General features: G+C 41.2%; 1 protein-coding gene across 3 annotated transcripts in view; it reads right to left on the reverse strand.

Moving 5' to 3' along the window:
• The window catches only part of PRR5 (proline rich 5), a 199,386-nt gene that overhangs the window by 46,617 nt on the left and 125,915 nt on the right, over window positions 1-26,854 (reverse strand). For all 3 annotated transcript variants that reach the window (XM_082253279.1, XM_082253280.1, XM_082253278.1), the window contains one exon: window positions 19,478-19,558. In XM_082253279.1, the coding sequence (XP_082109405.1) occupies window positions 19,478-19,558 (81 nt within the window). The remainder of the gene's footprint in view (window positions 1-19,477; window positions 19,559-26,854) is intronic.

Raw genomic sequence — 26,854 nt, forward strand, 5'->3', positions numbered from 1 at the left:
GCATTGACTTTATATTGAAGTATTTTAAGTGACTTTCAAACATGCTTGCATGTACACAATTTCATAAGGAGGTTTTTCTATAAAAACTTTTATGATACTCCTCTATAAGCTATCTTCCAGATAGTGCAACTGATATTCCTTCTGAATGACTGCTAAGAGCTTGAGACAAAAACAACCAAAAGATTAGCCTTATACTGTAGATGATGTTATTCAGGTCTCGCATACACTGCTAGCTAAATGCCTTCCAATGCATTCAATGCATGTATCCAACTTCCCTATAATAGCAAAGAAAGGGGGGAAGGGGAAGTAAAAAAGGGGTGGGAGATATAATTTCATAACAACTGGCATGTTAATAAATAACAAGGGTAAAAAATATATAGCCATAAATATTAACCAATACTATAAAGCCAGTTGTTGGATGAAAAATATATATGGGGGGGGGGGGTGAAGGGGAAAATTCGGGACTTTGAATGAGGTGTGTGGTAACGATTGGTACATACATAGGTAAAATACACAGGTAGGTCTCATATGATGATAAAAAACATTTTATTGGCGATGTCATCGACAGACATAAGAACATCATAGTATAAATATAATTGATACGGCAGGTAAATGGTAACAATTAAACCAAATCATATACATAAGAGCTGATTGGTGGTATTTTTCATCCAACAACTGGCTTTATAGTATTGGTTAATATTTATGGCTATATATTTTTTACCCTTGTTATTTATTAACATGCCAGTTGTTATGAAATTATATCTCCCACCCCTTTTTTACTTCCCCTTCCCCCCTTTCTTTGCTAATGCAACAGGGATGGAGGTAATCTGCCCGGAATTGGCAGTACCTCATATAAAGTCCCAAATTTTTTCAAATTAATTGGTTTAATTATCGGTTAATTTATTTTTTCATAACTTCCCTATAATAAAAATAGCATCAGTGCACTTACACGGCACATCATTTTTTTTTGCATTGGATGGCCCATAGAAGTAAAGGCAAGGCACAAAGCGTACGATTTGGTCTGTTTTAATGTAATGGCAACAGCTAATAACTAGCCTTGTTCAATGGCTGTTTCTTTCCACTTCGAATCCTAAATTAAAAAACACATTGGAATGGCACACTGATGCATGACAACAAATCTACCTAAGGGTACAAAAAACACATCTCTGCCCACATGCATGAATTTAAAATGGGCCCATTAATGTTCATGCACACAGATTTTAGTAGGTGTTTTATTCTCCTAGAATACATTTCCCTCACCCAGGGAGCTGCACGTGCCGTATACAGTCTGCCATACAGGTGACTGGCTTTACGCGGCCATATTCTTGAGAATGCCAATCATACGTTTTGCATTGTTACTATGGCTGGCCCAAGACATTGTGCTGCCTAGGTCCAAGAATGAAATGCCCACCAAAAGGCCTCCACATTCTTTTTTTATATCATGATAAATTAAAATAAATTACATTTATTAGGAAGTCAGATTTACATGCAACAGCACCTTGTCTATATGCAAAATTATATGATATACCACCATGTTACCACTCCCCCATCTTGGCGCTCTAGAGCATCCAAGGGTGCAGTGTGTATCAGCACAGTGGGCCCCCCCCCACCCCTCAGGGCCCGTGTGCAGTGAACACATTGCACCGATGGATGATATGCCACTGAGATAGGGCTGTATAGAGGTAGGCTAGGGCAGTATACGGGCAGCACACACACCAGAGCTCTTTGTGTGTGCTTGGGGGTTTAACAGCCAGTGTTAGTCTGTGTGTGGGCACCCTCACGCCTGGCAACTATGAGTATGCATGTTTAGGGCAGTTGAGTGGCCTTTTTACAGGGCAGTGGAGCTGCCACCCCCCCCCCCCCCCGGATGACACACAAAACTGCTAAAACTGCTGGAAAAAAATCTTGGCCATCAATTTGCTGCCCCTCTCAAAGTGCTTCCTGGACCCAGCGGGACACATGGTTGGGCCGGCCCTGATTGTCACTTGAACATAGAATAGATGAACTCAAAATAGAGGAGAAATCTTCCACAGGGGGCACTTGTTGCAGTTACAAATTTCAAAGAGAATAATTCCCTCATTTTGGAAAAACTGACAATGATTTAAAACCTTCCCTACCCTATCCAAAACTATATATACGTTAAAGAAAGCCTCTTACAGGATAAGTATGCGGGCTACCATAGTGGATGTTGGAGCTTTTCCCTTTAGTCCACCTCAAGGTGGCTGCTATTTATCAATGGTTTCATCAGTTTAAATCAGCTAAATACATTCCAGGTACATCAGACGTTGTGCAAGGTCTCACAGTTTTTTTTCTCTTTAAAAAGCTACCACAGCCCGCGTAGAACAGCCTGTCCTCTGCCAGCAAACTGCAGAGTAGGACTTCTGCTCTCTGTGTGGAAGCAGTGGGTTCTCTGCAGTGGTCCGATATGCCTCCTGTTGAGTCAGAACTAGAGCTCTCCAATCAGCAAGGGGCATGAGACGTTCCTACTGCAGACCTGTAGGTCTTAATCAGTGTGTGTCAGACCTCAACCACTGCTTTCATACAGGGTCTTCCTCTGCAGCATGCTGGTAGGGGACAGGCTTTTCTCCTCAGGATGTGGCTGTTTTTTAAGGAAAATGAAATGTAAGACCTTAAATATCTTTCGATCTGATAAAATGTGTTTAGCGAGTTTTAATTAAAGTTAATTTTGGCTTGAGGCATCCCTTGTGCTCTAAATGCCATGGGTGGCCAGATGGCACTATCTCCCATTTTCTCTGTTTGTCCGCCAGCAGTTGGCAACTTGCATTTCAGGTGTTTGCACCCTATGGCTCCCTGCAAAAATGTGAACATTTCCGATATGGCACTGATACTTCAAGAGCCTGTATAACTAGGGAAAATGCAAAGGTGGAATTCAATAAAGCTGCTGTGCCACTTTTCTGGTGTTAATTGCTCTGGTAATTGCGTTGTGCCAAATGAAAAAAACATCTGAAACAGTTTTGGTTCTGACAGTGACAAATCCAGGTTGTTCTAATTTGATCCAATTTGATCCACTTGATCTTACATTATGGAACAAAACACCTCCACCAAATTTAAAATAAAATACAGACAGTTCGTATCTTTGGCGTGCAGAGACACATTTCGCATGACTCACATGCGTTCTAAATGTGCCAAATTCATGAAAAAGTTTTAGAAAGGTACATAAATTTTGTGCACGATGCGCCACCTTTGAAACGCATGCAAGACACTTTCACAAAATCTGTCTGCACCAGTCTTTGTGAATTCCAGGGAAGAAATGTTGTTTATACTTTTAATTCATAGACTGTGTCCCCTCTTAAAAAAAGCACTTGTTGAAAAGCAGGAGTTGGTCTTCAGTAAAGTGTAGGGTTGGCCCTAAGTATTCCATGATAATAGCCAGTGGAAAAACCCCTGACCATAAAACACAATAACACATTTATGTGGTCATAATCTGAGATGTATAAAAAATCCTTCATACACTAGACTTTGCAGTAGCTGCATGGTGACTGTTCGAAAAGCTATAATAAAATAAACCAATAAAAGTTTTATGACTTAATTAAGCCCTTTTAAGGTCAGATTTACAGGAAAAATAAAACCAGGGACTTCCAAGAAAGAAATATAAGCCATGACGGTCATCAGAGGCTCCGGAAATTTCAATGTGGTTTCTTGAGAAGGAGAAACTAGCCAAATGTATGATGATAAATATGGTGACAGAGGGCTAATCCCCCTTTCCTAATAGTGTGGATAGGTTGAGGGCCATCTGTTGGTTATATTGAAAAGTACTCAGGCTTGTTTACTGATGGAAACAGCAAGTGTCATTTTTTTTTTAAAAAAGAAAGCAATATGGTAGCTCCTTAAGGAGCCCAATAAATGTCAGTTGGCTCCAAGTGTCAGTCATTTTTCTGAGAAAAGCATATGTTGGTTCCCAGTAGAAGCTAATAAATGTCAGTTAGCCCCACATTACAATTAGCCATTCTTTCAGGAAAACTGTATAGTGGTTGCCAGTAGATCCCTAATAAGTGTCAGTAAGCCCCATGAGTCACTTAGACATTCTTCTGGTGAAAGCAGTAACATAGCTCCCAGGAGAACCTATTAGGTATCAGTTAGTCCTAGGCTTCAGTTAGTTATTGTTCTGGAAAAACTATATGGAGCTAGAAGAGGTGTTAGTTAGCACAAGCATCTATTAGTTATTCTTTTTAGGACGCAATATTGTGTCTTCCAGTAGTATTGGTTAGCCCTAAGTGTCCGTAAGCCTTTCTTTTGGGAAAGCCATATGGTGGTCCTGAGTAGAACTCATTAAGGGACAGTTTCAGTTAGCCATTCTTCTAGGAAAGCAATATGGTAACTACCAATTGAACCCATTGTAATTTAGCCGTAAGTATGAGTTAGCTATTTTTCTGGGAAAATCATATGGTGGCTGCCAGTATAAACTAACAGGTGTCAGATGACCTGATGTACTAGTACCATTCTTCTAGAGCAGCCTTTTTCAACCTGGGTGCCCAAGCACCCAAGGGTGCCTTGGCAAAAATGCCTAAAAATTGATCAAAATTTGTATACACTTGAAGCCACCAGGTGGATCAAGTCTGCATTTTAGTTACACAAAACCACTGGGTTTTTTTATGCACCTTTACAACTTTCTAGACACTGACATCCTAACAACCAATAACGTCATCAGTTAATAAGGAGGATGTCTGTTACCTCCACAGCATCCTTGTTTGACCATCTTGTGCCCCTCTCCCTCGGCACTGGGGGGGCATTAGCTGATTGATGGAGGGAAATTGAGGGAGAAGAGCAACATAGGAATACTAGTCAGTACCAGTGGTCCAAATTGTATTTGCTTTGGAGGAACAAATCACCTCTAATGTTGGGTGTCCTACGTGTGGATGTTGCTGCTTTGTGTAAGGAATAGAATAGTTTTTCAAATTTTAGATGTGGATGCCTTGAGAATGTCCATAATTTTAAAGGGTGCCTTGAGATTGTCTATAATTTTTAAGGGTGCCTTGACTGAAAAGGCTGCGAAACACTGTTCTAGTGAAATCATATAGTAGCTGCCAGTAGAACATATTAAGTGTCAGTTATTCCTGATCATCAGTTAGGCATTCTTCTGGTAATGTCTGGGAAAAAATATGGTGGTTCCTAATAGAATGCCGTAAGTGTTGGTTAGCCCAATGTATCAATTAGTCCATTCTGATGGCCCTCAGTAGAACCTGTTTCGGTAGTTAGCTGTTCTTTTAGAAAAACAATATGATAGCTCCCAATAAAACATAATAACTGTCAGACATCCAGAGTCATTTACAGCTTCAGTGCCATTAACCATTAGAGCTGCCATGTAAGTACTGGGGAGCATTGGGGTCTTGTTCCCCTTTCCCCCTTTCTTCCCCTTGTTAATTTTTTTGCATTCATCATCATGGTCTACTTCCCTATCTATATTTTTTTATAGATTTTAATACACTTCTACTCCTGATGAAGTGGTGATCTGCATCCATGAAACGCGTTGAGGTTATGTTTATTAAATACCAAACTACTCTACTACTTGGAATTTGTATTCTATGATGATATGAACATATCCAATACTGTACTACCTTTTGGAATCAGCCTTGTTGTTTGTTATGCTATTGAATTTGGAGATGCCTTACCAGCTCGCCTTATCATTTGATGATTACTGTATATCTTTTATCTGCTATGTTATATATTTGTCATGTACCAATAAATGTATTTTATTTTCCCTGCCAGACTCTCCATGTCTCTCATTTAAAGTCCCAACCCTCTCTTTTTTGTACATTGAATAGGGATGGAGGCGCACGGAAAGTCCCACCGTGCTCCTCGCTCAAAGTCCCACACCTTCCCCCTCTTTTTTCCATATTAACTGTCAGTCATTCTTCTGGGAAAACTGTATGGCATGTGTCATAAAAACTGTCAAATCTGCAAATTTGGGTAATTCATGACCCATACGCTGTGTGTTATACAAACATTTTATCGGACTGCAGCTTACTGTTTGACCATTGAGTACTGCTATTGCAGAATAATTATCAGCATTCCTTGAAGCAAACACATGCAGCCATTTGTTAAAGGTATGCTACCCTCTCACTTTTGGTCAGAGGTCCCAGTGTCCCATCTCTCAAAGATTAGAACAGCCCTGCACTTTAAAGCGGAGTTCCGGCCTCAAATACCTTTTTTAACTAAAAATACCCCTGTAATACTAATCCATCGCCCTTTACAGAACCGCTATTCTCATACTTACAAGGTGTATAGTATTGGATTTTAGTCAAAATCTTACTTTTAAAAACGCTGTCTGGGCGCGGCCATCTTAGACGTGGGCATTTGAAGCGTAATCTGCTGTGTCCTTCTTCCTGATTCCAGGAAGTGTTCTGGGAGTTCTTCCTGATTCCAGCCTCCTGGGAGTGATGATAAACAGCTCCCAGAATGCAATGCAAAGGCGGAAATGATGTCGGTGGCAGTGGCCACAGAGGGGGGAGAAGGAGGAAGTACAATCAAAAATGCCCTGAAAATAAGCTAAGGGACCCCCCAAAAAAATTAAAAAAGCCCAATAGTTGATTAGCATAGCGAGCACTCCAGGAATCACTAAAGTTGCAAAATAGGCCGGAACTCCGCTTTAAGAGTAGGTCAGAAGGGTGATTCCGCTACTGGAGACACATCATCAAGCTGAGGCAGCCATTTACACTAATGGAGTCTCTCACATGTTAGCGAGTGTCTCCAAAGGAAAAGGTAAGTTGTTTTATAGTGATTCTGTGGCTGGCAAATTATGCATGTGGGGCAAGATATACACTCACTAAAAATATTTCTTATAGGTCACTAAAGCACATTCCAACCTTTAAAATAAATAAAAATAAAATCCTGCCAGCAACCTGCCTAAACTCCCCCTACAATTAGGCCTTGTTTGTACATCCTATGGTCAATAGCTGACAATGCCACCCTTACCATGACTTATACATAAGGACAATGCCACTAAAATATAAGAGCAGTTCTGACCATGTACATTCACCTCTGGCAGACCTGCTTTGGAAACGTTCAATTTTACGCATAAAACATACACAATTCTCTTCGCTTGTTGCCTTCAGCTTATTGGTCAGCTGAGGACCCAACCTAAGTTCAACCCTGACAATATTTATATATACTTATGAGCCTCTAAAGCTTTCACTGTTTATGTCCCCAAATCCCATTAACCTGTAAAAGAGTCATATAGTCAATGGTCCTTGTCATGAGGATGATTATAGATTTATAGGCAAGTTACTACCACTGGCTTAATAAAACTCAGAAGAAAGAAAATGAACATTTGCTCCATTAAATTAAATTGTTTCAATTAAGAAATAATTACTCCTGGGAGTACCAATTACGCACATTTTCCGTCACTGCCAAGCTAACAAGGGTCAGATCTTTTGTCGAGAAGAAGTACATTTAGATTATATAACTGCTAAAAAATAAAAACAGCTGCCTTGGCAAACACAAAGGCATAAAAGAAAATGATGCCCGAATGACCATTTTTTTTTTGGTGTCCCTGAACCCAAAAAGAAAAATGTAAAAAAAAAATATTACATCTCGCCAGTTCTTAGAATTTGTGGGTGCTTGGAGGACCATGTTTTGTATTTGTTGGTATTCGCTATTCTTCCCCTGTCCCTAAAGGCTGGCCGAGAGGAGGAGGGGTGTTCCTCTAAAGGACGCTCGTTTCTCCCCCCACTGTCTAGCCTATATTTTTATTCAAAAATTGGGTTCCCCCTATTTTTTATTTTTTTTAAGTTTGTAATGTTCATGCAAATCCCTACTGGTGATCTTTTGGCTGCCAGTATGTATTTCTACAGTTTACTATTGTTGAAATTTCCAAGGTAATGCTGTACGTGATTTTGCACTTTGTTCACTCTTAGATGATTCAAGCATGGCCAATTGTAGGCCATATTTGTGTATGTTTCTTTCTGTCCTTGTTTGCACTGGGGCAACTTGTCAGGCAACTCCAATCAGTGCAATTGATTCATTCTAACTTCTAACTGGAGCAACTCAAGTCGCTCTGACTTAGAAAAAGGTTCCTGCACTACTTTGGGGGTGACTAGTATTAACTTCTATTAGAGAAGTCGTATGCAAGCCCCTTGCAGTCGCGCTGCACAGGGCAGGTTTAGAGTCTGGCGACTTTGAAGCCGCCCCAGTGTGAACCCAGGCTCTACTTCTTTACCTTTGTAAAACACTTTCAATAAAAACTACTGAAACAGAAATGGTGGCTGCAATCATTTTCTTTATTTAATTTTTTTTTTTTTTACCCTGGTGATCTTGCCAGTAACACTTCCTGTCTTAAGAGTGACAGCGCTCATTCAGAGTACTGTATCTATGGCAGGGCAATGTAGTCACCCCAGGGTACTTTCCTGTTTGACTACAAACACCTTCCTCTAAGATAGCATCACATCCAGAAATTGGTAAGCTGCAATTTCAATAATACAATAAATAAATAATTTTTGTTCTTGGGTTTTAAATATACTTTAATCAACACTTTAGGGGTCTGCCGTTTACCCTTTTTTCAGGGCAAAGTAACATAACCTCCTCACAAAAACTCACTTATACTCACCTGCCCTGCATTCCCCCTCTCCTCCGTCAGCGCCCTCACAAAATATCTGGTGTGTCAGGATATGGGGGAACATGTAACCTCCCCACATGATGCAGTGCTCACCAACCTCTAACGTTGTCATGAAAGGGAGAGGGCAACATCAGCAACCCTCTGTACACACGGTTTGACTCCTTGCTCAGACAAAGCAATGAGAGAGAGAGAGAGAGGAAAAGGTAGTAAAAGTAGGTCAGGAAGGGTGTGGGCTTTTAAGAAATGTTGACCTGAATAGTCTTATAATGCCAACTTGTCTTTAGAGTGTAGTCGGGGGCTTAGTTGGCAGAAGGAACAGCTGCTTCATGTGCTCTTACAAAACTTTTATGCTGACTTAGTCAGTGCTGTTCAGCCTCCATTCAGCAGAGGGAGCTGGCAGTCACGAAGGAATTGAGAGATTTTGATGCAGGCCGCAAAGTACCCTGAGAGATGTAATCTCAAAAAGGACTGTGCTATGGCAGTAAATGTGATGAAAGACTATTATCCTCAGGTACAGACACCTAAGGGGAGGAGAGCAAGTAGTTTTCCTGGGAGGTGGAACAAAGGATTCTCTTTTCTGCGAGGGGCCCAAAGTAGACAAGTCTCTGGTTCCCTAGTGCACCTGGCTAATTTATCCTGGGGCTTGAGACTGCAATACTAACCATAGGAGCCAGAGGTGCCCAGAGAGGGATGTGCACCAAAGAGCCAGAGGAGTTCCTGGTAGCCAAGTATCCAGATCACAGTCTGCTGAGCGCATGGGACTGGTGTGCAGATGCTTGCTGTTTTCAAATTATCGCTGCTAGCAGAGAGAGTCTAACCGTTTACCTAGTAACATCAGACCACTGCCTGCAGGAACTTAAAATGATGGTACTTATGTGCACCACCTTAAAGTCTGGGCCTCACCGTAAAACTGGCAGGAGGCCGAATCTGTTTAAAGTCAGAAGCACCCTATGCAGTCCGTATAAAGAGAGCACTTTGAGGTGTTCACTGACTACTGCTGGAAAAGAAACAGTTACTTATTGCTTATTATTCCTGATGCTGCTATTGCTGATATTATTTTTAGCTAGATATACAGTATTCCTATGGTAAACCTGCTAAGAGCGAGTCATTATTATATGATGCTCATTACTATTAATTTGTTAAGAATTATAGTTTTTGTTTCTGATGACTGATCCTTTCAAGCATAGTTTTTTGTTTGTGTCAATGTATATACTTTATTTGCAGTTAATTAGTCTGGTGTCTATTTCCTGGTACCCCTTTCATAGCTGTGTGCAGAATAAAAATGTTGTTGCATATACAGGTATTTGCAGAAACTCTTCTCTCAACCAGGGGTGTCAGAAGGAACAATGCTGTTCCTAGAGTTATGGCATAAGAACAGATAACCTGATTAATCAAGTGGCTCCTCTGGGGTAAATGCTGCATAAAGTTATAAATCCAAGCACCAAAAGTGGCCAGAACACACATTCTTTTCTTCAGACTGCCCTTCTTCAGCACCCTAAAAGCACCACTAAGCTTTCTAAGCAAACAACTTTGTATAGGTAGGAGCATAGACAAGGCCTTCTGACCCCCTGACATGCCACATTTGGCATGTCATTTTTTTTGGGGGGGGAGTGGATACCTAGTTTTGACAGGTACCCGCTCCCACTTCCGCTCGGGCCGCCTAGGCAGCTCGAGCGGAAGTTCTCCTCTCCCGCTCCTCCCCTGCAATCTTCTGGGACACGTCACAGGTCCCAGAAGATTGCCCGTCCAGGCAGGACGTGCAGCGTGACTCGCGCAGTGCGCACCCCGCTGTTATGCCGCAAGCTTTCACAGCTGGGTGCCCACAGTAGTGATGCCGGCGCAACGGGGAGAAGAGAGAAAGAACTGAGGCTCCTGTTGGCCACATCACTGGACCATGGGACAGGTGAGTGTGTGTTTATTAAAAGTCAGCAGCTACACTTTTTGTAGCTGCTGATTTTTAATAAACACAAAAACCAGTGGAACTCCGCTTTAAATTCTTAATTTCTGACACTACAACCAAGACATGAATTATACAGGAACCATCATTTTTTGGTTTCTGGCACTAAAGGCATTGAGCCAGCTAAGAGGAGCAATATAATATTTAATAGTTATAACTAAGAAGCACTTCAACATACTACTTTACAAAAATGATACATTTATTACATAAGTGAGATATCTTTTTTTTTTTAAAACAAAACCATTTTCTGAGGATATTATCCTGTAGCCACTTGCCAAGCAGTCTAAAGAATTATAATACACATTGTCCATTACAATGACGAACATGGCTGAGCTGCAGTTTAAGGTAAAATTTTATGGTCTCCTACAGAATTTATGTTCCTCTTGATCATCCACTTAAAAGGATAAATTTGTTGCCTCATACCCACCGGATGAGCCAAGGAAGAGAAACAAGACAGAGCCAAGGAGATAACTGTTATATGTCCTGCTCTTCAGATCATCTATCTATGAGACAATTTTGGAGTTTGTTCAAATAACTTTTCTTGCATCAGCATTTTTTACTTGGCAAAGACAGTTTCACAACTTTTAGTACATAAAAAAATGGTGTGAACACGCTAGGGAAGAGATAACAGATTCTAAAATTTTCAATTGTTTTATGAGTTACTACATCATTGTGCTTTTCAATAATTAACACAATGAGCCTGTTGCTTCTACAGGTCTTGCTAACGCTGCAAATGTCTTATGCCAGCTTTCATAGCCACAAGTGTTGTGTGCCAATCTTCTACTCTGTGCTGCCCAAAGACTGCTCCTTCTACATTCTTTTGAAATAACTTTAAAGTGGTTCTAAGGGCAGAAGGTTTTATACCCTAATGCATTAAAGTGGAACTGCACTGCTTCAGATCACCGTAAACCAAAAATGCTATTTAAATAATTTGTGTTGCTCAAAGCAACCTCCCCCATCCATCCATGTTGTCCTGCTTTGTTTTGCTGAGAAATCATTTTGAAAAACACCCCCCTAGCATTTTTGGTCGTGGCCATATTGAGTAAGGGCAGATGAATTATGTATCATTGACTTCCTGGAATCCATATACCCTTAGCTCAGGCATAAGCTGAGCTGAGAACCCTCCCTCCTGTCCTGAAGACTCCTGGGATGTATGACATAATTTGCCTAGACATGGAAACCAGGAAGTAACTAAAAAAAATAAGTAAATATGATATACAGTGACTTTGCGAAAGTATTCGGCCCCCTTGAACTTTTCAACCTTTTGCCACATTTCAGGCTTCAAACATAAAGATATAAAACTGTAATTTTTTGTGAAGAATCAACAACAAGTGGGACACAATCATGAAGTGGAACGAAATTTATTGGATATTTCAAACTTTTTTCGCAAAGGTTTTTCGCAAGGCACTGTACTTTCCTATCTATTTACGAATGCTAGCAGCATAAGGATTAAAAATAGTGATTGAGAGAGTAAAGTTCCACTTTAAGGTGAAAAACCTTCTGGGTGCAGTTGCCCCCCGCCCCCCCTTATACTTACCCATCTTGATCCAATAATATACATGAGAGCAGAGTCTCCCCCAGGTCTCTATCTCCTCATTGGCTCACACAGCAGCGGGAGCCATTGGCCTCTGCTGCTGTCAATCACAGCCAGTAAGCCAATGAAGAGAGAACTGGGGTGGGGCAGAGCCATGCTCTGTGTACGAATGGCTAATGTCCATTCACAAGAGTGCAGCTCTGGAGCAAGCCTGCTCGAGTGCCCCCATAGCAAGAGGCTTTTTATTGGGAGCATTCAGCAGGGGCGAAGGAGCCAGGGCCACTGGCAGGGGACCCAAAAAGAAGAGGTTCAGGGCTGCTCTGTGCAAAACCATTGCACAGAGCAGGTAAATATAATGTTTTTTTGCAAGCGCACTAATATTATCTTGGGGTTAGGAAGTATAATGTGTTTGTTATTTATAAATAAAATAATTACAACCTTTAGAATGACTTTAAATACATTCCAGATGCATAAAAAGTCTTAGAGTTTTTTTTTATTAAATCAGCCACAGTTTGAATAGAAAACCCTGTCTTTTGTCAAAATGGTGTGGATTGGGACCCTTGCTCTCTGTAGGGGAGCAGTTGTCTCTCTGCAGAGGACCAGCACATAACCTGTGAGTTAGACCCTTGCAATGAGACTACTGCTTACGCACAGAGAGCAAGGATCCTTTTTTCTGCAGCTGCGGGCAGAGGACAAGCTTTTCTATTCAGATTATCGCTACTTTAATAGGTAAATGAGTTGAAGGAAATTGTTTTCAGACACTTGGAATGTATTTTGCTGATTTAAACTGAGTCTCCATTCACACCTGAGGGTATCGGTTTCAAGCGGTTTTTTTTGGCCGTTTTTCAGGCGTTTTTTTGCAGATGTTTGGAGGCGGGCATTGACATCTAACAAAAACTCTTGTAATCTGCCAAAAAAGACAATTTTGGAGTTTGTTCAAATAACTTTTCTCGCATCAGCTCAGAGTCCTGACCTCAAACCGATAGAAGACCTTTGGGATGAATTAAAGCGGAGACTTTGAGCCAGGTCTCTCCAACATCAATGCCTGACCTCACAAATGCGCTTCTTGAAGAATGGTCAAACATTCCCATAGACGCTCTCCTAAACCTTGTGGACAGCCTTCCCAGAAGAGTTGAAGCTGTTATAACTGCAAAGGGTAGGCCAATTCAATATTGATGCAATGTTTTTATATGCAATGCCACGTTTTTAATCATGTTACCATCCATTGCGGCAAGTCAGCCATTTAGTTTGAATGGGATGCCTACCACGTCTAAATCGCATCAAAAAAGTGCATGACCCTTTTGTTTAAATCAAGCTGCACCAAAGCATGTGATATTTGTTACCATGTGTTTTGGCGTGTGATTTAGCAAGCGTCATTGAGGTGCCATTATTAATAAATTTAAACTGGCACCGCAGCATGCTTGCTCTCTAGGAATACACACCAAACTGAGCACGTGCAGAGTGACTCCAAAGACTCTGTCTTATCATAAGATTGATTGGGGACAGTGGAAGAAGAGGAGGATCAGAAAAGACAGGATCAAACAGCCCTTATACACAATGCGCAGGATTAACCCTTTAGGTTCCACAGTGAGTATAACAGGCATGCTTTACTGCATATACAGACTGATTTTACTGTTGTAGGTTTAGTAACACTTAAAGGAATACTGTGGTGTCCTTTCTCTATTCTTTGTTCTGCTTATTGAACAATGAATAACCAGCGAAAAGACTGGTAATGTCATTTCTCTGATCTTTCCTATCAGCATTTTCATTTTCAGAACATTTGAATGCAGCTTAACTGAATGGTACCCAGTCCTACATATCACACTGCCAGTCCAAGCTCTGCTGAACAGAACCTGCAACAGGCTGATTCCAAATCAAGTTCATAAACTGCTTACATAATATTAAATATGATGTCCTTATGAATACTGTGCTGCAATAATCGTGAGTTCAACTTTAGGTGCTATAGGAATGAGTAAAATAAACAGTGAAAAGTACTTTTTTTTTATAGGAATGGCTCACTCATATTTTGAGGATCACAGGCTTTGTGAATCAGTAACAGCCTTCTCTGATAACCATCCGTAAATAAACCTGACTTCAGCTACCTGGAAATCCGGCTCATAACCTCTGCATTCAATTTCTTCCTGAATGTTCCTTAAAGTAAACAAGATCACGTTGGCGATTCCTCTCTGGTCATATTTAACTAACGGAAAAGATTTACGGCTTCCTCAGCTGCATGCCAAACTGCCGTCACTATCAGATGGCGATATTCCCGAATATAGACCTGTGGCCTTGTGGGAGATTACTATCGCATGCTAATCAGAGATTTACAAATATGGAAACAGCAGCAAATGTCAGAAAGGCCAGGGATGCAAAAATACTTATAATGATGTTTTATCCAAGTCTTCTCCCAACTGGATAGCTCTTTATTGTCACTTACAAAGTGCAAACAGCAAGGATGTCACTCAAAGTGCAAGATCCCCAGCCAAAGTCAGATCTAAGATAGAGCATTGCAAGTTTGGTGGTCATGGGTTACTGCATTCTGTGTATGAGAATAAAGCTGACCATGGATAGTTTGAATTCCGGCGGTCCAACAAAGGGTTGAGGACAGAAAATCGCTCCATCTATGGCTGGCTTAAAGGATAAGTTCACCTTGTGTTACATGTTACACCCATATTTAGCTGCCGGAGACAGAGTTGCCATCCGCCTGCTCAGCGGGGGATCGACGGATCGATCCCCCGCTGTGAAAAACTGAGTCTGCCGACAGACTCCCCTGTTTTTGGCGTCAGACATTTTTTTCTACAGCCAATAAACTCCCCAGGATGTTATCCTATATGTCCATGCACACACAGGCTGTTATCAGCAGTTTTTGGCAGGGGGGTTTTCTGGCTGGAAAAAACCCCCCCAGAACTAAAGGGTTTTAACAGGCGTTTTTCAGCTGTAAAAATGCTCTAACTCTGATAAAAGCTGAAAACCGCCAAAAAAAAGCTATCTGTCGTTTATCAACGTTTTTGAGCCATAAGCTCTTGTTGGAGTATAGTCTTGTTATAAAAAAGCTGAAAACGCTGCTGAAAAAAAGCTGGAAAACTCCTTCTACAGCTACAGCTTTCTACTGACATTTTGATAACATCCAGTGTGCATGAGGCACTGTTTTTATCAGAGTTACAGCGTTTTTACAGCTGAAAAAGGCCTCTTAAAGCGGAGTTCCACCCAGGGGATACTTTTTTAAATAAAAATACCCCCGGGACAGTCAGGGCTAGTACATTCCACAATGGCTAGCCTCTGATCTGTCCCGGGTTGCACTTACCTTTTAGGAGAAATACTTACCTTGAAAAAGTATTCTCCAGTGGTGCCATCTCAGGTGTGGGCAGCTTGAAGCCAGCGCGATCCTCTTCTGCATCCTCTTCCTTCTTCTTCGGTCCCACAATGCACTGCACCGGCCCCGTCGTCACTTCCGGTGCGCGCGAAGCTGTTTAGAAGGGAATGACGCGCGCGCACCGGAACTGACGTCGGGGCCAGTGCAGGCGCATTGATTCCTGGGAGCGATGACGTTCAGCTCCCAGGAATCATTGCAAAAGCCAGGAAGTGACGAATCGCCGTGGCGGCCGAGGGGAGGAAGAAGGAAGTAAGGTAAGTATATTTTCTCTACAAGGTAAGTAAAAAAAAAAAAAAAAAATCGCGATTATCCATTTGTTTTTCAGGTGACCCGGAGCGAGAAGATGGAGGTAAGTGTAAATTTAGGGTGGAACTCCACTTTAAGTCCCTGTTCACACCTGAGCATATTTCAGCTCATAAAACGCTAATTTCTGAAGTCTCAAAACACCCAAAAAGCTAAATCCCATTAATTTAAATGCCTCCTGTTCACATCTGAGTGTTTTTTTGGCCTGAAGCTCAAAAAAGTACATGAGCTTCATTTTTGGCAGATTATAAGTGTTTTTTGTTAGATGTAAATGCCTGCCTCCAAACACCTGCAAAAAAACATCTGAAGATAGCCCCAAAAAAACCCTGAAAACGGTATGCTCAGGTGTGAATGAAGCCTTAAACCCTCTAGTTCTGGGGGTTTTTTTCCAGCCAGATAACGCCCCTGCCAAAAACTGCTGATAACAGCCTGTGTGTGCATGGACACATAGGATAACATGCCATACTGACTGCAGAAAAAAATGTCTGACACCAATAACAGCCGCTGTAAAAACGTCCAAAGTGCATGAGGCCTTAGGGTCAACACAGGGGCACTATTACAGTTCCACTAGGCTGTTGTCAGAAAAGGATATACCAAAGGGAAGCTAACAATTTCACAACTGAATGATGAAACAAGCACCAATGATATGGTCATCTTGTTCTTAGTCATGGTGCTTGTGACTATTAGTGATTTCAGGCGTGATGTGTGAGAGAATCATGATGACAAAGAGATGGAGCAGAGAGGTCACAGTAAAAGGTAGAAAGAGGTTATAACAGAAAGAATAAGAAGTAAAATAAGGAGGGAGAGAGAAAGAAAGAGAAGTGGGAGAGAGAGAAAGAAAGAAAGAAAGAAAGAAAGAAAGAAAGAAAGAAAGAAAGAAAGAAAGAAAGAAAGAAAGAAAGAAAGAAAGAGAGAGAGAGAGAGAGAGAGAGAGAGAAAGAAAGAAAGAAAGAGAGAGAAAGAAATAAAGAAAGAAAGAGAGAGAGAGAGAAAGAAAGAAAGAAAGAAAGAAAGAAAGAAAGAAAGAAAGAAAGAAAGAAAGAAAGAAAGAAAGAAAGAAAGAAAGAAAGAAAGAAAGAAAGAAAGAAAGAAAGAAAGAGAGAGAGAGAAAGAAAGAAATAAAGAAAGAAAGAAAGAGAGAGAGAGAAAGAAAGAAAGAAAGAAAGAAAGAAAGAAAGAAAGAAAGAAAGAAAGAAAGAAAGAAAGAAAGAAAGAAAGAAAGAAAGAAAGAAAGAAAGAAAGAAAGAAAGAAAGAAAGAGAGAAAGAAAGAGAGAGAGAGAAAGAAAGAGAGAGAAAGAAAGAGAGAGAGAGAGAAAGAAAGAAAGAAAGAGAGAGAAAGAAAGAAAGAAAGAAAGAAAGAGCTAAAAGTAGGTAAGGAAAAAAAAGAAAAAAAAAAAAAAAGAAAGAGAGAGAGAGAGAAAGGAAGAAAGAGAAAAAGAAAGAAAGAAAGGAAATTAAGAGAGAAAGAAAACGTATACCGTATTTTCCGGCGTATAAGACGACTGGGCGTATAAGACGACCCCCCTAATTTTCATCTACCGGTAATACTTATGCTTAGGTTACCTTGGAGATATTATACTCGGCGTATAAGACGAACCCCCATTTTTGGGGGATTTTTTTGAGGTTCAAAAGTAGTCTTATACGCCAGAAAATACTGTACTTATATAAGTAAATGTGCTAAGTGACAAAATTGACAGCGCTTTATAAGTACCAAGTTACCAACAAGAAAGAACGAAAGGTGTGGGGGGGGGGGGGGGGTAGGAAGAGCGAGAAAGGGACAGAGAGAGAGAGAGAGAGAGAGAGAGAACAGGGGGGGGGGGGGGGGGGAGAGAGATAAAAAGAGTGTGAAAAACAGTGACCACACACATATCGATATGATGATTAAATGCAACTAAAATGATTGAATAAGAATCGTAAACCACAGACGCCTTATTTGATTGATTTAAAGAGCTTTCAGGTTTTTTTTTTTACTCTGGGAAGTCGGTTAGCTATGGCAGAACTGTATTCACTGAACGATCTAACTAATATCTGTGTGTCAGACAATCAATTAAATGATCTTTTTTTGAAAGAATGTTTCTGATAGTTCGTACTATCAATCGATAATGAATCACTTATTGGTGAGCACTCAGATCTAGATCGATCAAACAACGATACATGTATTACAATCGTAAGGGAGAGAAGGAGGGGAGGGGGGAGAAGGTTATTTATACATTTCTTACCCTCCCACATTTCCTCTAAGTTTCATCTGTATTTACTGATGCAATGAAATGAAATGATCTTGGTCAGGCATTTCTGTATATCATGATGTGACTATATCATGACTCATAATACAAACATACTTTTCTCATCTATTATCTGATGGAAGATACCCTGTGTGATTTATATTCATTGTCACTCTTTTTCATTTTGATTTTAAACTTTAGTATGGATTTCATTATAGCTTCCAGGATCTTAGTCAATGTTTTAATTATTTCCATAATAAAATGTCATCCAGGCAGAGGCAGAACTGACACACTGAGTGAATCCTGGCATCCCCACATGGAATATGTCATCTATATACAGTATATATAAAAATATACTGTATATAGGTGATCATTATTCATAGGGGCCAAGTTATGTTGCACAGGCCACTTATTCATAATGAATGGTTATGGTCTTCCCTGGCAACACATGGCAATGACCCAAAGACCCATATTTTTTGCAATACTCCATAAGGAACCGTATACCGTATGTGTGGTGTGTTGCAGTGCTGGTGCATTCAAAATAAATGGCACCACAAAGCACTCCATCACGGTGTGCATGTTGTGGAAACACATACATTTGAATGACCCTTTAACCAGAACAAATGCACAGACCAAAAAAGATGAATGATGGACGTTCTTGTCTGCATACTTGTTTCAGGTCAGTGACTTATTTTATTGAAGTAACAGAATCAGCATGACAGCCAGGCAACCAGCATTATCAAAAGAAGAGGTCAACAATGACAACAATGTTCCTCTTATGACAAATTTCCTTGTAATGCAAAACAATGGATAAACCTAAACCTACAATGGAAAACAGAGCACACTACAATCTCTAAGTAGCTTATCCTGTATTTAATGTTCTCTCATAATCATTTAGCATAATATGAACAATGCTTATGAAATTACAAGAAACAGCAGGCAAGAAAACAATTTGTGAAAGTTCCATAACATTTCTAGGTAAAATTTATATAAATCTAAAATGTCTGCAGACTAAACTGTGCTACCCTTTTCCTGTATATATGATGGTAGGTGTTACGTTATCCAAGGAAGGGCTGAACTAGGGCCTTTGTCTGGTTGGTGGCCCTCACTAAACTTTGATAAGAGTGAAATCTGCTGGCATTACACAGGATAGCTAGCTAGCTGTACCCTGTTAGAACCTGTAATTATGGACTTCCAACTTTCTTTGTGGCACTGAGATGTCACAAGGCTGACTGCCAAGAGCTACAAAGTCTGATGCCAAAAGATATTAAATGTGTCACAATCAACTATATTCGTTAGGAACCTCAACCTTACACTATGCCCACCAATCAGTGAGGTGCCATGGAACACTTCAGTGGGTAAAGGTTCCTCAACCTGCAGAATTTCATCCCTACCAGGAAAGGGCCACATGGTTGTATTTGCCCACTATTCCCAGTCAAATGTTCTCATGTGTCCTTTGATGGTATTCTATTTAGTATTGTAATTAAATTCAGTATCCATAAGCTCCTCACTTACCGGACCCCTTCATTGAGGTTGTAGAGTTCATGATCCTGAAGGCCTTTCTTCTGAAACACGGATATTACTCCATTCTGGATGCTGAAAAGAAGCATAGGGCATTAAAACCAGTTCTATCAAAGCTTTCATTCCAGATATTTTAACATTTATAACAGCCACCATAGATTTTAAGTACATCTTTATATTTCAAATACAGTGTTGTATTTGAAGTCAGCTGACTTACCACAAGAAAGAAGATTACCCAACCAAACAATGCAATAGGGAAGGATAATGGGGCAGGTTTATCAAGATGTCTGTGGCAATAATAGAGGCAAGTAATCAGTAATGGATGGGCATTTACAAGAATCCGCATTACTGCTTTTATTATAGTCATTTAGCCTTTCCTCTCTGGGTTAGGAGTGTGTGCTGTTATTTAGTTGTATTCTCTCATATACTCAGAACAAATCTTTCAGCACCATGCGAGACTGTAAGGCTGCCATGATGGCTGACCTGTTTTTTTATTTTTTTTTTAATCTAAGATAATGTCTGCATGGCAGCCTTAAGCTGCAAAGGGGAGAGCACAGAAGAATGACAGTGCCACCACCGCATTTTAAGATAATGGGTGAGCGTTGTCACCCTTGAAAAGCAAGTATCAAAATTAAAAAGGTTCATAGCTCATTTCTAAAACCTAGTGAATGAAAAATTGAAAATCTATCATCAAAAGGCTGTATTGAAAGACAAATACCATCTGCCTAATTCTGAGTTTCAGCATGTACAGATTGTTCATTATTTGAAATCTCTACAGTCAGTTTCTGATCTCTCTACTTCTGCTCCGATGGAATATTTGTGTGGGTCCTATGATACGAACACAGGGCACATCTCTAAAATTTTTGAGATCCTGACCTCCTCTTCTGAGAAATTGTTTTATATGCGGAAATGGGAATAGGATCTCCAAATCGCGTATGATATTACTGACTGGCTCCAGATGGCCCAACGTGCTTCTAGATCATACATGTATACTTCATTGATAGAGGCCAATTATAAGGTTTTGCTGAGATGGTATATGGTCCCGACAAGAGTTGCCGCATATGTTGAGGGGGCCTCTCCTTCATGCTTTAGGGGATGTGGCATGCAGGGTACGGTGCTCCACACATGGTGGACATGCCCAAAGGTAAAACGTTTTTGGATCTGAATTTATAATTTTATATACTCACTAACACAGGTCAACCTACCCAAGTCCCCTGAACAGGCTCTGCTTGGACACTCCTTTGAGGCGGTTCCGAGTAGAGCTAGGAGGTTGGTGGCGTTTATTTTTACAGCAGCTTGATTAGCGATTACCAGATCATGGAGGTCACCGACCCTCCCCTTTGATCTTGTAAAACATAAATTAACTTGGATCATGCTTAATGAGCACCTATCGGCAACCCTCTTGGATAAAAGAGTCCAGTTTGATAGAATATGGGAACCCTGGATCCACTACCTGTCTGCTCCGTTGTGATGTAGCTGTTTTCCTGGCCTCCATGATTTGGTAATCTGCGGGCGCACTCATCTTCTCCTGGGATGCTATTCTTTTTCTCTTCGATTGCTTTTTCTTGGCAAATTCTATTCTCTACTACTTTCCTTTTCCATCTCTCATCCCTTCTCTTTCCCTATTTCTGCTGTTTACCCATGTTACAGCTGGGGGGCGTGCTGTGCCCCACCATACTTTGGGCTGTGGGCCCCCCACCCCTGGGTCCTTGAGTTATCGGGGCCTGGGAGGGTCCCTGCCCTCCGGGGGTGCTCAGGCGACAACTGACAGAATGATCACCAGGCGTGCCTGGTTCTTGAATCTTCAGGACCATGTGAATGCCAGTCATGGGCATTTCCACTCTCTGTACAATGTTGTAGAGCTGAAGAAACTTCACAGGTACACTTTTTTGACCCCCCAGACACTAAATCCAAGAAAAGTCATGCCTGCCTCAAAAAATGCCCGATAAATGCCTGCAAGAAAAAAAGCCAGGTGGAGAGAAGCCGTATTAATGTTCTAATAAAAATTATAAGAAAAATTATAATTTTTTTGGGGTTCTGGACATGCTACAGAGCTGAAACTTCACAGGTACACTTTTTAGACCCCCCAGACACTAAATCCAAAATAAGTCATGCCTGCATCCAAAAATGCCCGATAAATGCCTGCAAGAAAAACGGCAAGGTGGAGAGAAGACATATTCATGTTTTAATAAAAATTATAAGAAAAATGCTCTTTTTTTCTTGTTCAATACCATTTTTATGGAAAGTCGGATCACAAGTCGTGTCAATTAAAATAAGGAGGCGACTCCCATTGAAGTATATGGGACAAGTCGGATCACAGGTCGCCTCAAAGTAGTACAGGAACCTTTTCTGAAGTCGGAGCGACTTCAGTAGTGCCAATTAAGACGGCACTGATTGATTAACATTGCTTTTTTTTATGTCAAGCGACCTGGGGCGACCTGGGGCGACACAAGTCGCCTCATAAGTCGCCCTAGTGTGAATGGGCTCTAAAGGTGAATGTTCATGAGTAAAAAAAGTTTTTTGGGTTTGCATAGACTTTCCTAAAAGTATTCTATTGATTATTGTTGGGGACATTGTTGAAAAAGGTAGGCCAATGGGCAAAGTGCTGCATTTTAGTTCTTTTACGTAAGTCATATCTGTGAGCGTTATTACTGAACATTGTCCTTTTAACAAAAAACTTTCTCAGGCAAGTAACAAAGTAAAATGTGAAAAAATAATTATTTACTGCTTAACTTTAAAACTTTATGTACTCAAAAATGGTACATATTAGAAAAAGGCACTAAGGTTTTCTCTTGTTGAATTTCGAACCTACTGTATATCATAATGTCTCTAAACAATACAAAATTGTCTAAACTGCCAAAATGAAACATACAGTATGCTAAACTAAATGACACTCATTTGTATAATTATCCATAGCTTGGTAGCGTCCCTTTCTACACCATCCAGATTTGCTGCTTGTCATGATATGATTTAAAGCTGAATTTTAGGCAGATACAAACAACACAAACTAATGCAGCTCTTTATTCACTACATAATTAAATGCATTATTTCAATTCAATCAGTGTGAGTACCTGAACTTGTGCTGGTATCAGTCTGTACAGCAGATCTCAGACTGGGAGAGGGAGAAGCAGCACAAGGAGCTTATAAGTTCCTGCACTCATAAGACGCATGCTGATAGCAGGTGAAAACAGAGTGATAGAGAGATGAGCTCATCACTGTGCTGCTTCACTATCCAGTCACAGGCTAGGGGCATGTCCGAGAAGACCTGGGCTCACAGGAAATTAGTTGAATGCTGCTGGCCATCAGACTGAGAACTTCTAGTGCCAGAAAAAAAGTACTGTAGGGGAGATCTATAGATCTATTGCAGCAAAAACAGGATATTTTTTACTCACTGTAAAATCCCTTTCTCTAAGTTCGCTGACGGACACAGCTCTCTGAATCTTGACCATAGGGTTATATCACCACCTACAGGAGTAGGACACTAGGCTGAAAAGAAACATAGCACCGCCTATGGGCAGTCCTAGCTGGTATAAAACCCCCTCTCTGCTATAGGCAATCCAGTTCATAACAAAGCAGTGTCATAGGAAATACTCCAACAGAGGGGTGGGTGCGGTGTCCATCAATGAAATCAGAGAAAGGGCTTTTACGATGAGTAGCAGAAATCCCATTTTCTCTTCATTGTCCGACCCAGCTCTCTGAAACTTGGCCATAGGGATGTTCCAAAGCAATGTCTCAACGAGAGGTGGGCAAACCAAAAACCCACTGGATTGACCAGGCAAACATGCCACCACTGAAACAACCCTCAAAGGGGCAAACAAGAAAAAACTTATAGAACCAGAGGTCCCAGAAGAAAACTAGGTCCTTACTCCTAACACTAGACAGAAAGAACTGCTTTGCCTATAGAAGAGAGGGGCTTTTATACCAGCTGGGACTGCCTATAGGCAGTTCTGTGTTTCTTTCCCACCTAGTGTCCTACTCCTGCAGGTGGGGATATAACCTTATGGTCAAGATTCAGAGAGCTGTGTCCGCCAATGAACGTAAGAGAAGTGTTGTTTTGTTATTTTATCTTCTCATGGTCTATTCATATTTATCTTGTATGTTTGGCTTGAGTTAAAGCAGTAATTAACCCAAAACCAAAAGTCTAATATATTGTAGCTTACCAATCAATAGATGCGGTGGCTGCAATAGTTTTATTTTTAAGACTTTTTCCTCTCTGTTTTCACCAGGTGATCTGGCCAGTAACGCACCTCCGTATTAGAGTGCCATCACTCTGGATGAAGGAGCACAGGGAAACACTGTAGGTTGATGTAAGTTGGAAGAACATGATTTGTCTTTACTCAGTTTAAGAGAGGATGTAATAACTGTATAGAAAATGTAGAAAGTGTCAACCCAGATTTCCCTGTTTAGAGCTGGCAGTGTATGTAGTTAGATATATTAACTGAAGTGATGCCTTGTAAAACATGCCCAGACAGATGGGGGAATCTTATCATTAGGAAAATGGCTGTCAAAATTCTAAATTCAACTGAGCTAAGCTGTCTCATTTCATGATACCATAGAGTGCAGGCTTGTGTGACAGCGAGAACAAAGTCATCCTGGGAGCCTGAGTCCTTACAGTACACATGTGGTAAAATTATAAGACATAACAGCCAGTCCTCCGACATCGCCAGTGCTAAAACACCACTGGCTATTTATAATGAGTAGGTGAGTGGAGACGATGCTGCTCTGTCTTAAAGTGCGTTTCCACATTTGCAGCAACAGTGTTATAGAATCTACTTTATATGTGTACATATGACTATTCAATGAGCATAACCTAAAAATACCAATCGCTGACCCTTTTACTTGCTAATTGCTAAAAAAATCTTTCTCAGCTTTCCTCTTCTATGTTGTGTTAAGAGCCGGTTCACACTGGGGCGACTTGTCAGGCGACCTGGTCGCCTGACAAGTCGCCGTAGGTCGCCTGCCATAGATTAGCACAGGACCCGTTCTAATAGGAGAGACACTAATAGGAGCGACTTAGAAAAAGGGTCCTGTACTACTTTGGGGCGACCTAGAGTGACCTGCATTGACTTCAATGATATGAAGTCTGTGCATGCCGCTCCGAGGTCGCGGTGCGAGCTGCGCACCGCGACTTCACAGGTCGCCTCGGCAAGTCGGGTCGCGCCTATGTGAACCGGCTCTAAGAGTGAGGTTTAGAGAGTTATTTTTACCATAATAAACACTGCCTTCACTGTGTTGGCAGATCTTATTATCAGTTTTAACCACTTGCCGACCGCCCACAGTATATATACTGCGGCAGTCAGCCCCTCACAGGCAAAGCGATGTAGGGCTACGTCGCTAGCCTGTGAGGCTCTAGGGGGAGAGCGCGGGCCGCCAGAGGCGCGCTCCCACCCCCGCTTGTTCACGGAAACCCCCGCGCGTGTGCCCGGCAGACCCAAAGTCCGCCGGCCACTCGCGAACGTCCGCTGCAGAGGGAGAAAGGCAGGTGGCTGATGTAAACAAAGCCACCTGCCATTCTCCCTGGTGTAAGTGCAGAGATCATACGGTCCTGCTATGTAGGATCGTATGTCTCTATTGTTACACAACTAGCCATGCCCCTTTACAGTTAGAAGCACGCCCCTAGGGACACACTTAACCCCTTGATCACCAATAAAGTTAACCCCTTCACTGCCAGTGTAATTTTTACAGTAACAGTGCATATGTATAGCACTGATTACTGTAGTAATATCACTGGTAACCCCAAAAGTGTCAAAAATGTCAGTCAAGGGTCCGATCTGTCCGCCGCAATGTCGCAGTCCCGCAAAAAAAATCGCAGATCGCCGCCATTACGCGTTAAAAAAAACACCAAAAATGACAGAAATCTTTCTCTTAGTAAATGCAATAACTTTTGCGCAAACCAATCAAAATACGGTTTTTCAAATTTTTTTTTTACCAAACATATGTAGCAGAAAACAAATTGACCTAAAATGTTAAAAAATTTAGATTTTTACATTTTTTGGGGGGGAATTTCATATACAAAAATGTGAAAAATATTGTTATTTTTGCAAAATTGTTGCTCTTTTTTTGTTTATAGCGCAAAAAGTAAAAATCGCACAGGTGATCAAATACCACCAAAAGAAAGCTCTGTTTGTGGGAAAAAAAGGACGTCAATTTCGTTTAGGTACAGCGTCGCACGACCGCGCAATTGTCCGTTAAAATCACGCAGTGCTGAATCGCAAAATAGGGCCTGGTCAGGAAGGGGGTAAAATCTAACGGGGCTTAAGTGGTTAAACTAGACGTGCACACTGTCTGTCCTAATAAAGGGTTAATATTCTCAAAGCTTGCGTGGTACATTGTATATTAACAATGCAAGCTGCCTGTAGAGTCCTATGTATAAACCCGCTCTAAAGAAACAACTAGAACTATGTACAGTATCTGTATATAGTGAGTACACCCCTCACATTTTTGTAAATATTTTATTATATCTTTTTATGTGACAACCCTGAAGAAATGACACTTTCCTACAAGGTAAAGTAGTGAGTGTACAGCTTGTATAACAGTGTAAATTTGTTGTCCCCTCAAAATAACTCAACACAGCCATTACTGTCTAAACCGCTGGCAACAAAAGTGAGTACACCCCCAAGTGAAAATGTCCAAATTGGGTCAAAGTGTCAATATTTTGTGTGGCCATCATTATCTTCCAGCACTGCCTTAATCCTCTTGGGCATGGAGTTCACCAGAGCTTCACAGGTTGCCACTGGAGTCCTCTTACACTCCTCCATGATGACATCACAGAGCTGGTGGATGTTAGAGACCTTGCGCTCCTCCAACTTCTGTTTGAGGATGCCCCACAGATACTCTATAGGGTTTAGGTCTGGAGACATGCTTGGCCAGTCCATCACCTTTACCCTCAGCTTCTGTAATAAGGCAGTGGTCATCTTGGAGGTGTGTTTGGGGTCGTTATCATGCTGGAATACTGCCCTGCATGCCAAACTCCGAAGGGAGGGGATCATGCTCTGCTTCAGTATGTCACAGTACATTTTGGCATTTATGGTTCCCTCAATGAACTGTAGCTCCCCAGTGCCGGCAGCAATCATGCAGCCCCAGACCATGACACTCCCACCACCATGCTTGACTGTAGGCAAGACACACTTGTCTTTGTACTCCTCACCTGGTTGCCGCCATACAGGCTTGACATGTTCTTAGTCTGCTTGTCTTCAGTAAACTGTTTGCGGGCTTTCTTGTGCATAATCTTTAGAAGAGGCTTCCTTCTGGGACGACAGCCACGCAGACCAATTTGATGCAGTGTTTGGTGTATGGTCTGAGCAGTGGCAGGCTGGCCCCCCCACCCCTTTAACCTCTGCCGCAATGCTGGAAGCACTCATACGTCTATTT

This window comes from Pelophylax lessonae, assembly GCF_965119305.1.
Source record: "Pelophylax lessonae genome assembly, chromosome: 4".
NCBI classification, from domain to species: domain Eukaryota; kingdom Metazoa; phylum Chordata; class Amphibia; order Anura; family Ranidae; genus Pelophylax; species Pelophylax lessonae.